The sequence below is a fragment of the Merops nubicus genome, unplaced genomic scaffold (assembly GCF_000691845.1).
Source record: "Merops nubicus isolate BGI_N331 unplaced genomic scaffold, ASM69184v1 scaffold2157, whole genome shotgun sequence".
NCBI lineage: Eukaryota > Metazoa > Chordata > Aves > Coraciiformes > Meropidae > Merops > Merops nubicus.
Genome location: NW_008619374.1, coordinates 3220 through 17939, shown reverse-complemented (window position 1 = coordinate 17939; position 14720 = coordinate 3220). Strand labels below are relative to the sequence as shown.

At 35.7% G+C, this 14720-nt stretch overlaps 1 protein-coding gene across 1 annotated transcript in view; it reads right to left on the bottom strand.

Moving 5' to 3' along the window:
* Positions 1–10979, bottom strand: part of LOC103776243 (chromodomain-helicase-DNA-binding protein 9-like) — a gene marked incomplete at its 3' end in the record, with an annotated part of 80240 nt that extends 69261 nt beyond the window's left edge. Inside the window, 3 exon segments of the mRNA XM_008943741.1 lie at positions 2365–3964; positions 8997–9085; positions 10899–10979. Of these exon segments, the coding sequence (XP_008941989.1) occupies positions 2365–3798 (1434 nt within the window).
* Positions 10980–14720: the final 3741 nt, after the last annotated feature.

The window sequence follows — 14720 nt, the reverse complement described above, 5'->3', positions numbered from 1 at the left end:
TGCTCTGCTTCCTGGTGAGGAGCTCGGGCGCCGCTCGTGCCACAGGCCTGCACACAGGAGCAGCCAGGACCACCTTCCCCTAGTGCCTGCTGTACAACGGGCCTTGAGGTTACAGAGAAAACTGACAGGAGCAGCTGTTCAGGCAGTGTCCTCTTCTTTCCCCTCCCAGACATAAAAAATAAGCCATGTTTATCAAAAGTATTTATCTACTACATCATTCAGTTAATCCAGCTAATCTGAAATACACAGCCATACACCGTCCATCAACATCAGACCACAACTGTACAGAACAAGTATCACTAGTAGGCACTGACAGTTACACACTCCATAAAGACAAGCAGATGTTCTAGTGGAGAAGCAATCTATCAAACCAAGACTGAAGATTAGGTGTGTTAAATCCTTATCTCTACACTAATGATGGAAAATTTAGGTGGGGAAAAAGAAGCGTTACCCTACTCCTTCACAGGCCTGTGTCCTGCAAACCAGTAGAAGCAGGAGTTAGTATTTACATTTCTTTCCTTCCCAATCTTTATTTTTCCCCCCACAGTAAGACATGATCCTATCTTGTCAGTTGGAGAGAGTATTGATAGCAAGGACACAGAATACTACAGTTGTTAGAAACTTTTTAAAGCTGTCTGCACATGTATATTTGATGTCAGAATTGCCTTTATTTTGAAATGTACAGATTGAAAATTAGAAAACATTTGTACTCCCTCTCCTTTCCCAAATAAAAACTAAATTCCTACTAGAATTTTAAACAAGAGTTTAAAATAAAAATTTTACACTTTCACTGTTCACATGCACATGTTCCACAGCTTCACAGTTTCAGAAATCCTACACAACCAGCAATGGCAACTGAATATCTGCATTTATCATACAGAAGCTACAGCTCCTTCTGTCAAGCCATCTAAGTGAAGAAGTTTCAGTTATTCCTGTCAAACCACACGTAGGCTGGAAGCTACCAAGCAGAGCCAAACTGATAATACCAAGGCATTAACTTCCAGGTAGTGTAGTCACTGACACCACTCTTCAAGCATTAATGAGGAACAACACCGGAAGACACTTTGGAGACAGTCTCCAAAACCCTGGCAGTAAAGATGAATGAAATCTTATTTAAAGACTGGTCAACTTTAAAAGCTGTATGAGTATTTATTTATGCCTTTGATTATTAAGTCTCTTATATTCAAGATGTATTTTCATTTGATTTAGGAATTTTTTTAAGCTGAAAAACCTGCAAGAATCTCACATATACTGAAGTTCCTAGTAGCTCTAAAAAAAAATATGATTTTGCTGCTTAGTGTTGTGAAAAAAAAATACTTTCCCTATTTTGTTTGTTTTTGAAAAGTTTAGCTCTTCTCATATGAGACCAAAGTAATCCAGAAGTGCCTGTTTATATATTAATTTATTGAAACTTACATAAGTCCTATAAAAGAGAAGATGATAATACAGATGATGGATGACAAATGTCAGCATTAAAAAGTGAACTTAGTATCCCAATTAAAACTATTTGAAAATTCACTACTTCACATACATTATAAGAAAGCACTTGTAAGAAACAGGCTGAAGGACTGAAGAATTACCCTTCTGAAACCTTCGATGTTCACACAATTTTAATATCCCTCAGATAATCTGAAAAACACTGCCTGCAAAGTTCATTTCTCTTATACACAATTAAAGACATACAGTATAACTTTTATGCTTGCTTGTCCTCCAAGCAGAAAGCTTTAATAATTGCAGTAGATGTGCACATTACACTAAAACAATTGTTCCTGTTTAGCCAAAAGTAACGAAATCAAACATAGGCACCTTTTATATGTTGTCTATTTTTACTAACCACACCAAGGATGATGACAAAAACGTTTGTATTTTTAACCAATAAGCATGAGCACAAAGACACCAAGCAAAGAACTGAGTAACAACAGAACCACTGGGATTCTTGCAGGAAATCAGCCACACAAGCCTTATTAAAGCTCTTAAAAATATGTTGATATAAGTACTTTAAAAGACAATAAGGCATTGTATTTGCACCCAAATCATGAAACAATCCATTTTCTTTGCTGTACTTAGGAAATATAAGCAGAGGACCAGCACTATCTTCTCTGAATAAGTATTTTGAGTCACATAAATCCTATTTTCTGCAATAGTAAGAAAACAACAGGAGAAAGCAAGGTTTGCATCAATGGTTTGTGTTTTTTTTTTTTTTTTTTCCTTTAACTGTTTCTTATACTTCTTCAGAGTCAAATAACATCACGCCAGAGACTTTGGTTATCATGCTTTGGCACAAGCACCAGTCGCTGTTATTCATTTCACCAGATCAACCAAACCAAACAGCTCCAACACCCACCCCCCCAAATCCCTACATACCTGCCCATGTAAGCTTACACGGCTTCTGTCTTGCAGATGTTGATTAGAAACTGAAGAATGCCAGGGATGGATCTGACTCTGAGATGGTGCCCGAACAAGATCAGATGACTGTGTCACTTGCTGTGGGGTTATATGTTCTAGGTCATGCTCTAAAACATGGCTTGTGCTATCCTGAACAAATGCAGAATCATCAAACTGTGGCAGAAGGTCTTCCTGAAGGAGGTCATCTGGGTCAAGTCCAGTAAATGGTTCATTATGAGTCTCAACTTGATGAAGTAAGTTGTCATCTAAAGATGTAAACCCGTTGCTTTCAATAGGGTCAGTGAAATGGCTTATCTGAGAAGCAGAACCAGCAGAAGCTGGAAAATTAACATTCACAGGAGAGAGTTTTGAACTACTAAAGTTGCCCTGAGGATGTGCAGAATGTAACATTTGAAAACTATTTGAATTCAAAGGTGTATTAGGATTCAACATGTGCTCAGTTGTTTCTGGCTTGGTCCCTGTTTGAGATGTAAAGGCATCACTTCCAGTGAAGTCAGAGATAGAGTGTGTCTGCTGGTTAGTAGAAAGAGCTGCTGTAGACTGAAGAAGGCTAGTAGGAGAAATGTGGTTATTAGAGTAAGAATAAGGAGATGAAAATTGTTGGCTATTATTGACAGAACACGGAGTAATAGTTGGAGACTGTCCATCAAAATTTCCTTCTTGATTCCCACAAAAATGTATTGAAGCACTTGCAGCTTGAGAAAACTGTTGAACAGACAGAGGCTGCTGTGAAGTTGATGGGTTAGAAACTGAAGGTGGGTGGTTAACACTGACTCTGAGAGCAGTAGATACGTTCACTTCCATGAAGTCTTTTGGCTGACTCAGAGCATCTTGCCCCGTGTTGTTTCTGCTCTGCTGCGACCGTAGTGAGGCACACTGATGCTGCGGTTCATTAGCCTGGAATAAGGCAAAGTCATGGTGTGCTACAAAGCTTTTGTTTTGCTGCATAGACTGAGAATGTCCTTGGTGGAAGGGGGACCCATTTTGATTCGAAACAGTTGTGGCAGCTTGATGACCCCACATAGGACTACCATCAGCCACATCTGGAAACATCCCATTAGACTGGTTTTGTGGATGAACTGGTGAACAATTGAATTGAGAGTGTGGTGATAACACGTTGTCAGCTGAGCTATTGAAAGACTGATTTACTGAGTGAAGTTTCAGTGAATCAAACTGATTCAGCTGATCGAACTCACTCATCTTTTGTTGATTTTGAGCATCTTGCACATGGTTTAATGAGTCTATGTGCAAAGGTTCAAATTCTGCACCCAAATTCAATTCATCAACAAGTGAAACAGGTCCAGGTTGAACAAAGGCATCATCTGACAAACCTTCTAAGGTCTCACTAAAAAGATTGGCATCATCAAAAAAATCCATCATAGGATCAGTCATCTTGATAGGTCTGTACTGCTTTTTCTCTCAACTCCAAATGGAGTCAGTTTTGGCTCTCTGCAGTGAAGAGAAACAAATGACATCCAGCGGTCACCACCTGATCCAAGGCATGCCAACATCCATTAGTGCTTCTACTGAAACATTCGTCCTGAAGTGTTAAAGCATCCTACAGGTGAGAGAAAAAAAAAAAAAAAATTACTTTCATGACTCTTTGTTGCTCCTTCCCTCCTCAACACTTCTATGGATTTTTGATATTTTGTTCATAAGCTTACAATTTAGTTAAACCACAAATCAATTAAGTTATTTTTGCTTATATTCAATGCCTTGTGCAGTGTTTAATTACGTGAGGCACGGAAGTTATAAAGTAATATTTGATGGTTTAAATTTGATGGTTTTATTTTTAAATTGTTGGCTCTACTACCTAAGCACAGAGATTCTCATTTGTCATTCTGATTAAAGCTACCAAATTGTAATAGAACCGTGGTTTTAGTGGTCCAGAATGACAGCTTGTTTGTAGAAAGACATCATACAATACACAAAATATGCACAATAATTGTGTATGTTTAAAGAAGAAACTTGAGAGGTTATAAACTACATTGAAAAACAAAGCTACCGTAACTTCAGTAGGAAAAGCTGAGATACTGTTTCTTCTAAGTCACATTGAGTAAGATTCTGAAAAACTCTATTTTATCTCACTTAAAGACACAATACAGCTCTTACTTAAAGGGAAGACAGAAGGATGAGTATAGTCCAAGACAAACAAAGGAGAAGGCTACCTTTGGCTCGGCAGTTTACACACTTAAGTTTTAAAACACAAGTTCTCTTTTTTATTTATTCAGAGTATCACTGAGTGGTGATCAATTAATAATTTTGCAATGACAGATTTTAGGCAAGATGTTGGAAAAAGATGTTTAACTTTAGCCTAAAACATTCCACATTTGTAATGTAATCAAACAGAACGGGAAATAAATGAGAACATGGCTCTGTGATAATTCACCTCCCTAGATAACTAATAAACCTCAAGAAGAGGCTTTAAATGATCATCTTAATGGAATAATCGCTCCTTTGTCTGGTCAGTACAGGTCTAATTACTGTAAAGAACACAGGAAAAAAACATCCACAGTTTTTAATGCCTGACCCTACTACTGAAGCTCACCTTAATGCTCTCCTCCTCCATCTAAACTGCAATTCCTTATTAATGAATTCTCATAAGAATAAAGTAAGTATAGATTCCTTCCAGAAATGCACACCCTGGAAATCTGAAATATTCTGAGGGACAAGGTTCATGTTGAACCTATTAGGTACAAAGTAGTCTTTGACAAGCTGAGGAAAGCTTGTTGTGCTTGTACTCCTAGTCCAATGAAATCTTTGTGACCACAGTCAAAATAAAGCCTATCCTAAATTAATAAACCTTGAGATAAGTAAAACTTCTGGTCTACACAGAAAAAGAACACATGGATCCTGTGTCACACTGTAAGTTTAATAATGCAAAGGCAGCCAGTGTTTTCTAGTACCAATTCCAAAATAACCTCATGGAAGACATGCTCCTATTGGAGTTGCACTTAAATTGGAGTGGGGAGACTAGTTTGAATCCCTACTCAAAAATGCAAACTACTGTAGAAGCAGCAGAAGGGGGCAGAGCTTTAAAAAAAAAAAAAAAAAGACAAAAAAGAGCTTTTACTTACAGAGGGAAATCTGGTCAAAACTTTTACACCATAAGCTATCACTGTTATTTTATTCCATTTTACAGCTTTCTAAAGTTCAGTTTCTCTTAGTAAATACAACTTGACATCTTTGTGCCTTACACCAAGGATTTGTGATTAACTTCTTTTAAATGAACTAAATTACTTCTAATACTTTGTATGTCCAAATTCTCTACCATTATTGTACACTGATTCAATACTAATCTTTACCCAGCCTAAAGTTAGCAGGGTTCTCCTACAACATCAATGTCTTAAGAACTGCTTGGGTGAATTCTACACAAGAAAACTGACCAGACAACAGAGGGATGACATGATGAAGCAAACAGGAGACTGCAGTAGTTACACTTGAATTTAAGAAGTTACTGCCCCCTATCAGCTAGAATTGTTTCAACAATATTAACCAACTACAGGACATCTCAGTAATTTAGAATTTTATGCATTGTCTTCTTTTAAAATATAATGGAAGGCAGAAGCATTCAGCAATGTTTCTTACTAATATTTAGTTTCTCCCTTTTGTATTTTAAACTCTCATCTTTGTACCATCAAGCTGATTTTATGTAAAGAACTAAGAAACAGGAGCTACTACTACAGAATCACTGCTATCTAACAGTTATACAACAAATCATACATTAGACTCACCATTCTGAAAAAAGTGACTTTTACATGAAAATAACAAGAAATTTTCTAAAATTAATTACCAGGAAACATCAACAGTATCCCGCAAATTAAGCTGAAATACATCTCAAGGTTTGCCATCTTAAGATATGCTAAACCATCTAGAATTTAAACAGCAATTTTTATCAGATTGCCCATTGTATCACTTTATGTCTCACACAGAACACAGCATTTTCTCCAAGTAGTATTAAATTATTCTGCAAACATACTTGAATCAGAACAGAAATCTCTACTAGCTCTTGGATTTTTTTTTTGGTCCAGTTCACTGTTCATTAGACTGAACACCTATCCTTTCTTTAATCTGCTAGTTCTTAATATTTAGAGACCTATTTTATATTAAGGATTTAAAACAAAGTATTAAAACAAGAAAAAATGGTATTAAAATAGATCTTACACATCCAAGCGAATGACAAAATACTAATTTCTGCCTAACTCATGCTTTTTGTTTAAAAACAAAGAAAGCTGTATTCTGTATGGTCTAAAACTATCTTGTCAATTACAAACAGATGCTACATCTATGCACTATTGTTCCTCTTCATCTACAATAGCAGCTCCCAGGTACTGCTACTGTAGCTTTAGCTTTTTTAAACTTTAAGAACTTTTCCACCTTTTTCTTACTATGTTCAAAGCCACTTAGAATTTAAACTGCCTACACTCAGCCCAGTGTGATTTCTTTCCTTAAGTGTATGTGCAATAAGAATGAATGGGTACCAGAGCTAGGTTAGGATCTGTTAAAAAAAAATGATACTCAAAAAACTTACCACTTCTGCACAACATGAGAAAAATTATAGACATTCCCCCCAATATTAAAGGACAATTACACTATCATTATTTGTCAGATTTAACTATAACTAAAGTTTTGGCCGAGTTCAGAAATCTGCAGTAAATTAAACAATACTGAAGTTACTTCCAACTGATATGCCAATATAAATGATATCCTCTAACAGATTTCAAGATCAATGTACGTGTTAAATTTAGAATGCAGAGAAGGACAGCACAATTTCCTCGAAATCCCAGAAATACAGAAGATTTAAAAAGGACATTTAGAGATTTAGTAGAGATAAACTCTTTCTATTCCCTAATTGAAAGGCTTAAGTAAGTCTCTGTACATGAGTGCCATGGCAGGGAGTTGGAACCAGATGATCTTTAAGGTCCCTTCCAACCCGAAACATTCTTTGACTCTATGATATGGACTGAAAAGATGCATTTTCTCCTATTGGTATCACTAAAATTAGGAGAAAAATTGTTTGGGTAGATTGTTTCATTAAATAAAAAATACACATCCAATTATATGTATAGACATGCATTATTTTACTTAAAAATTGCTTTTCGTTGGTCTGTATTTATAATTATTTTTGAGTAACAAGCCATCCCCTTAGAAGAACTAGACTCTCAACAGACCAGTGTCATTCAGAAATCTGTTCTGTTATGCTAAATAGTCAAAAGATAACTCAAGTAGCTTGGACTTGGATTCGAAAATTAGGAATAGAAATATTTTAAACCGATGGTCTTAAATGAAATCCACAGGCCCTGGTCCCAATCCACGGCTACAGTTCCACTCTGAGCTAGCACATCACACTGGAGCAAACTGGCTTGTGTGTACTTGTCACAGCCAGAGCAGTCTCTTCTCAGAACTACGCTGGTTTTGCTTACACTAAACACCTCCTGTAACTAGTTCCCCCCATTACACCTCAGACATGCACAACCGCTTTCCTACGACCTCTCCTCTTTTCTCACAGAGAACCTCTGGGAGATAAATACTGCAGTTTTATAGAGAAAAAAAAAATAGTAACTATCAATAGTTACAGTCATTTATAAAGCCAACCACCATGATAAATGACATTTCACTTGGAAACAAATCCTTCTCCCAGTGCAACTGAAGATAACTTTGTACTATTCTGAAAGCTGTTTGCCGTCACTTTGAATGGGATGGCTTTTTTACTGAGCAGAGCTCTGCTTAAGCTGAACAGAGCAAAACCACACCAAAGAGAAATCACAGACCCTCTGGACATAGCAACATGATATCAGAAAGGTCCAGAGCATATGTTTGTGCCACTTCACTATATACTTTTTGAAGACACATTTTAACATGAATTTTTAACTCAAGGTAAATTTACAAAGTCTTAAAATGTTATTTCAACAAGTAGTGCTTCACCTGTGAAGACAACACAGTACAAAAAATTCTATCATGTATGAAGTAATCTTAGCTGTTTTATTTAGAGACTTACAAAAATTAAAAATACTAGTAGCATTTAAAAAAACCTCATTTTTTCCAGTGAGATTTTTGTGGTTGTTTTGTTTCTGCTGTTTTGAAGTGGTGGTGTGTAATACCACAAAGTTTCTTCAGATGAAATATGGCTTATAGTATTGGAAAAAAAAGGGGGTTTTGTTTTGTTTTTTTCTTTAATTCCACAAAATTCAGATCCTTTCCTTTTGTTTCTTCTCAGAAGTCCAAAATCAAACGATGCATGGTGAGATGCACGGTGAGATGCACAATTAAAGCCTGTACAACTGTTGTATATATCAGAAAAGGAATCTCAAATCACAGATAATTTTCTAAATTATGTACCTATACACCCCCATGCTGTTGCTCTATTTGTAATACTAAATCACTAACTCTTAGAGCAGTGATACTTAAGATACATAAATTCCCAAGTTCATTCAAAATTCAGAGCTAGCACAGGCACCTAGAGAACCTTGACTATGGAAGTACCTGATTAACCTAAAAGACAAAGCATAAGTTACTTAAATCTTCTGAATTAAAAACATATCACAAGATATTTACGAAAAGGGCCCAAGTCAATATAAAATTATCCTTACCCATGAATATAGAACACATCTCTTTAATGAAGAATTAAGAAGCTCAGAGATGTGCCTTAAATCCAGATGGATACCTCATCACTAGAGACCTGAAAATGAAACACAGCAAACAAGTCACACAACCAACTTCAGGATTATACATTCAGATACAATAACTTAAACTCAAAAAATTAATAGATACCATAAAAAGCAAGACCAGGACTAACACCCCAATCACTAGTAACCATGATTTTCCAAATGTCTGATGAACAGGCCAAGTGCTTATTTTGTAGGACCACTGCAGCACAACCCTACAAATCTCTAAGGTTGAAGGGCAGAGTGTGACCCACAACATTAGAAGTTTTAAGGCAACTTTAAGACACAATATAAGGACAGAAGAAAACAAAAAAGGTTTTGAGGTTCAGTTTTAAACCTGTCAATGCAAAAATCCCTGTATATATTCCTTTCAACAGCAGCGTGCTATTACATACTGACAGATGTACTTCCCAATAGGGACTGACACTGCCTTTCTAGGTGAGCATACTTGCATGACAGTTTTCTCCTATACTTGCCTTGACAGCATGTAGAGGAGTTCACCTTCAAGAGGTTCTCTTTTAATCTGAAAGAGGCTTCAAAACATTACACAATTTAAGGTAAAATGTGCATGGGTCAAAGAAAAGGCTTCTAGGGCCTGTGTATAAAAGCCTTAGAGCAAACAAAACAACATTCAATTTTATGATAATATGATTAAAAGATGTACAAAAAGTTAGTATATGAACTTGCATTCTATACCAGCATGTTTTTCCTTTAACAGTGTTACCTTTCAAAAACATTGTTCTCTCCAAGGCTCAGAGCAGCCTCCAGTTCCAATAAACACAGATTTCTCTCTCCCTACATACAGCTCCTTAGTGACAAATGCTTAAACTCCCCAGCAAGACTATCAGTTCAGTTCAACCTTTAATCTTTATTAGAAGTTAAGCTAGTATGTATCACTGCATTAAGCAGCAGAATTTAACGCAAAGATTATTTCTCCCCACATTGTTGAGACAATGTTGAAACATGCATCTAAGATATAAATTGGTTATAACAGCTATGAAAAGCCTGCAAATTTCCAGCTGGGAAAAAAAAAAACAACAAACCTGTTCTGTACTGATTTGGTACATAAATGATTACATTTATCCTCCCTTTATTATTCAGTAACTTCAAGACTTATTCCAAGGTTGCTAAAATAAAATGTCACTGCTCTGCATTAACAGGGATACTTAAAAAACATGAATTTTTTTCTAATATTCCTAAACAATGAGCATAAACCCAAATACATGCTTCAGTCAAAGTTGCTAAAATACTTTCATCTTTGCCGTCTATGTGAAGTGATATGACTCTCATATTAGAACAGCCAGGAAACTTCCTGTAGTTCTTTTTCTGCACTGGAACTCCCATCATGCAAATGCAGAAGTTCTCTTCACATCCAGAAGTTACAATCAAGTTTGAAAATATTGAACTGTCAGGTTTTATACAGCATTTCTATATATATTTTTATTCCTAAACTTTTTTTTTTAGTTCTTTGTTGACTAAACAAAGTTACAGCATAAATGATTTTCAACATATAAATTAACTGAATAGAAGCATTCAACATTTGTTTTAATTAAAAAAGGGAAAACTGAAAATTTGCAAACAAGTAATTTATCCTAGCTGTAAAAGTTCAACAGAAAAAAAAAAAAAATATAAAATTAAAAAAAAAAAAAAAACAACAAACAACACAAAAAACCACCAACAAAACCCAAAAAACACCACAAAGCTATTTCATCTGTACCTACCACATAGTACAAACACTGCCTTAAGTTCTTGGCAAGTCAAAAGGATCCTTCCTCAACTGGATTCTTCATGAATCCTCAAAATAGAGAGAAAAAAGAGCTTTCTTACTGTTTAGGACAGTATCCACTTCCTTGAACAACTTCCAATATGGAGACAACTGTGGAGTACTTAAAAGTTCAAAAAACCCTATGTTGGAAAGAAGAAAAAAAACCCAGATGTAATTAAATATACATTCACCAGAACTACAATACATTATTCTAAATGTAAAATACAGGAAATACTTCAGACAGCAGAAGGATCACCGATGGATATATTACACATCAGAGAAATCCACACAAAAGGAACTTAAAGCTTTCTTAGGAAGCAAAAACTGGGATCTACCTCCACAGACTCTCAAATAACTTATATTACCTGTGAACTTTCAATTACATAGATAGATATAAATATATATGTGTGTATATATTAAATGTGATATGGTAAAAAAAAAAAAAGTTCTGTAAAGTCTCCATCCACTCCAACTAATGTAGTTTCTTCATGAAATACTGAAAAATGTACACATTTCCCTAAGTCCACACAGATTTCCATATGTTCTTGATAGAATCCTAAGCATTACTATTACTAATAAAAATTTTTCAACAATAGTAATCTTTCTCATTCTGGACACTAAAATGCAGACTTCTATACATATTGGTGTAATAGGAAGTAAATTGTTAATTTCAATTTGTTGAGAGCAATCACTTCAGCCAATTTCTGTTTTTCAAAACATCATGTAAATCCCATAACACAATTTAGTTTTGTAAAAAGTTCTTGTGTGCTTCTATGTCTGCAGTCCCAGCAAATACAGAAAATTTAACAGCAGAAGTTCAAGAAGTTATTATTGTCAACTACCACCTTCAGCTCTCTGTCAACGGTTACTGCCCTCAAAGCAGAGCCAAACACGGACATGTGCTGTGTGCTTCAGCATGCACTCTCACAATTTTGTTTATTTTAGTTCACCAAAAGTTTGGAGAATCTTCTTGAAAAGAACAAAGTTTTCTCCCCAGTCAGTCTATTTTAGTGAAAATAACTGGTTAGAAGTCCAGGGGTCTGGCCACAAGACTACTGAAGGAAGCTATGCAAGTAACTAGTTTTGCTCTTTAAACATGACTATAATTTTGCTTCTCCAAAGGGTACCTGTGAAAACTTTAATAAGTTTCAGAACTTCACTAAGTTCCTGCTTACTTTTCTACTACAGGTAACAAAACTTCCCAAAGTGCTTTCCTTCATGTTTGAATACTGCTAAACTCAACTTTTTTCTTTGAGAGATCTGCCCACAAATCTTAGTATATCTGTATGGAATACAAATACCTCTTTTTACCCTCTTCAGTTGTCAAAAGAGTTAGAATAACATAATCAGTGTAATGTGTTTCTAGTCTACAGTTTAATTCTGGTCACTAGAAAGCCAGTTACACAAGCTTCCTTGTAAGTGTAAAAAGAAAATCCTCTTGGTGCTGTTCAGATTTCTGACATAAGCATTATACGGTTTCTATCGTTTTGACACAAATTACAGCATCGCACCGTAAATTAAGTTTACAAAACATCTTTCTGAATTCCTGTATCTTTCCTGCAGACCTACATTGACACTTTAAGACGTAAAGAAACATTTGCATTGAAAAACAGAAAAAAACCTTCTCACTTTCACATGTGGCCTAAACCAAAATCTTGTTATAAAACATCAGAGATAGACTTCCGAGGCCTCTTTCAATTCACCATCTGATAATACACTAACTTCCAATAATTCTCATGTTCTAGCCTGATAAGCATCTTTGTGAAACACTGCAAGTTGATAATCTGGAAGTACCAACTAGAACAATCCAAAGAATCACATCTTGTTTTACAGATGCCTTCAAATCATCTGTAAAACATGATGATTTTAAACACTGTCAGTACAGACCTACAGTTATGAAGACTTGTCATTGACAGAAATCTTCTCTGTGAAAAAAGAAGTGCAATTTCAAGTCTTGACACAACCAGATAGGACACTGTGACAGTAGTCTACTAAGCAGAACAGTCTCAGACTTCCCACTCCATACTATGTTAGCTGGCATAAGGAGCTTGATCTATAACAGAGGTCTGTACCTTTCAGAGAGGCTGCATACAACCTCTCTCTTTTTTTTTTTAACTATTTATAAGATTTCATATGAATGTTTCCCAAAAATGTTCCTCCAAAGTACATTCTAAGCAAGACACTCAGAGTTTGTATTGGTTCAATATATTCTTCCTAAATTATAAAATGTATTAAAACTGATAACTCAAACAACATTTTTCATGTTATTTCATGGCTTCCAGCACCTTCAGGACAAGTTCCTGAATTCACCTGCGATAAGACAGACTCTAGATGACTTCTACTCTAACATCAATACTCTGCCACAAGGATCTGACAAGGTGGACTTTGAAAAAAAACAAAACAAAACAAACAAACAGATTAAATGGGACAACACTCGTCTGTTCCTCAAGGGTACCTACAAAACAGTTCTTAAAAACTTACCTAAAACACACGTAAACAGCAACATCATATTAGATGGAATCAGGCCCACTGTCTTACCTAACACTGTTCATGTTTGTTGAAGACACTAACTACAATGGCTTTACTACAGGGTAACTGAAACCAAAAATGTATCATATTTAATTCTCAGATCTCTTCTACCACAGGGAATATCAGGCAGGCAGATTCATGCCATTATACAGATGCAATCTTTCTGAAGCTTAAAACTTTCTTCATCAGGGTGCTAAGTATCAAGTGTAATAAAATAATTTACTCCTAAGAATTCATTTACAGAATACATTTTGGAGGAATTCCAGAATTTTAGTGACCAACTTAAAAGAGCAAACCAACTTTTTAATACTGTTCACATAACACAAGGAGAAGCACCTAAGAACGCACTGCAGAAGAAAATCATTTGGTCACCAGAGTTACTACATTTTCTGAGTCAGAGAGAGAACCAAGTCATAATTGCTATTTGTCTTCAGAAGAAGGATGGGAACATTTTTCCATCTTCTGGCAAATTTTAACTGTGGATTTAAAATTTTAACAAAACCACATCTCTTAAAAAAAAAGTTGTATGTACACTGGTGGCCTAAAGACATGAATATTTGCTATCTCTTCAGTAGTCTGTATGAAACTGAAGATCTCAACACATTTGCTCACAGATGTCATATCCTACCAGCATATTTCTGCTGAATCCTCAATTGAAGAAAAAAAAAAAAATGCTTCCTCCCTTGTAACTTGTTTCTTGCAGCACAGTAAGTGAGCATAATGTAAGGGCAGCACTGAAAGGGGAACTAGGCTCCAAGGTGCTGCCAAAAGTCGTTCTTTACTTGATCACTAAAGCTCCTTCTAAGGGGTAGCTATGTATCCATTTGTATACTACTATATATATACGTTTTGAAAGTACCACTAAGATCCTGATGTTTCTCAAGTCAAGCTATAGCTTCACTAACCATACGGTTCAAGAGACTTTAAGTTGGTCTTTTGCAAGTTTTCAATCCTGCACCTACTAAAAAATACAGTCACTGTAAACCATGTTATACTTTTTTCACGTGATACTTCAGGAAAAAAAAAATACCAGTTAAAAGAAGATCTCTCCTCCCTGCATTATTTTAAGTAAGAAAGTCACACAGTGAGGCTGTTTAACATATAGCCAGGTAAAGTAGGAGAATCCTGCTATTCCTTCAGCCAAAGCGGAGGCTGCAAACTCCTTCCAGTGTTTTGTTTTGGTGAAGAGGAAAGAGAATACTTTTTAATATCCTAAACTTCCAATAATGGTAACTATCTATTCCTCAATGTTTGACTAAATGAACAGATGGTTTCTCCTTCACCCATTTATGTGTGCACAGATACCTGGCATTCCTCAAGCACCATTCCTAACTAGAGGAAGAGCATTAGAAAAC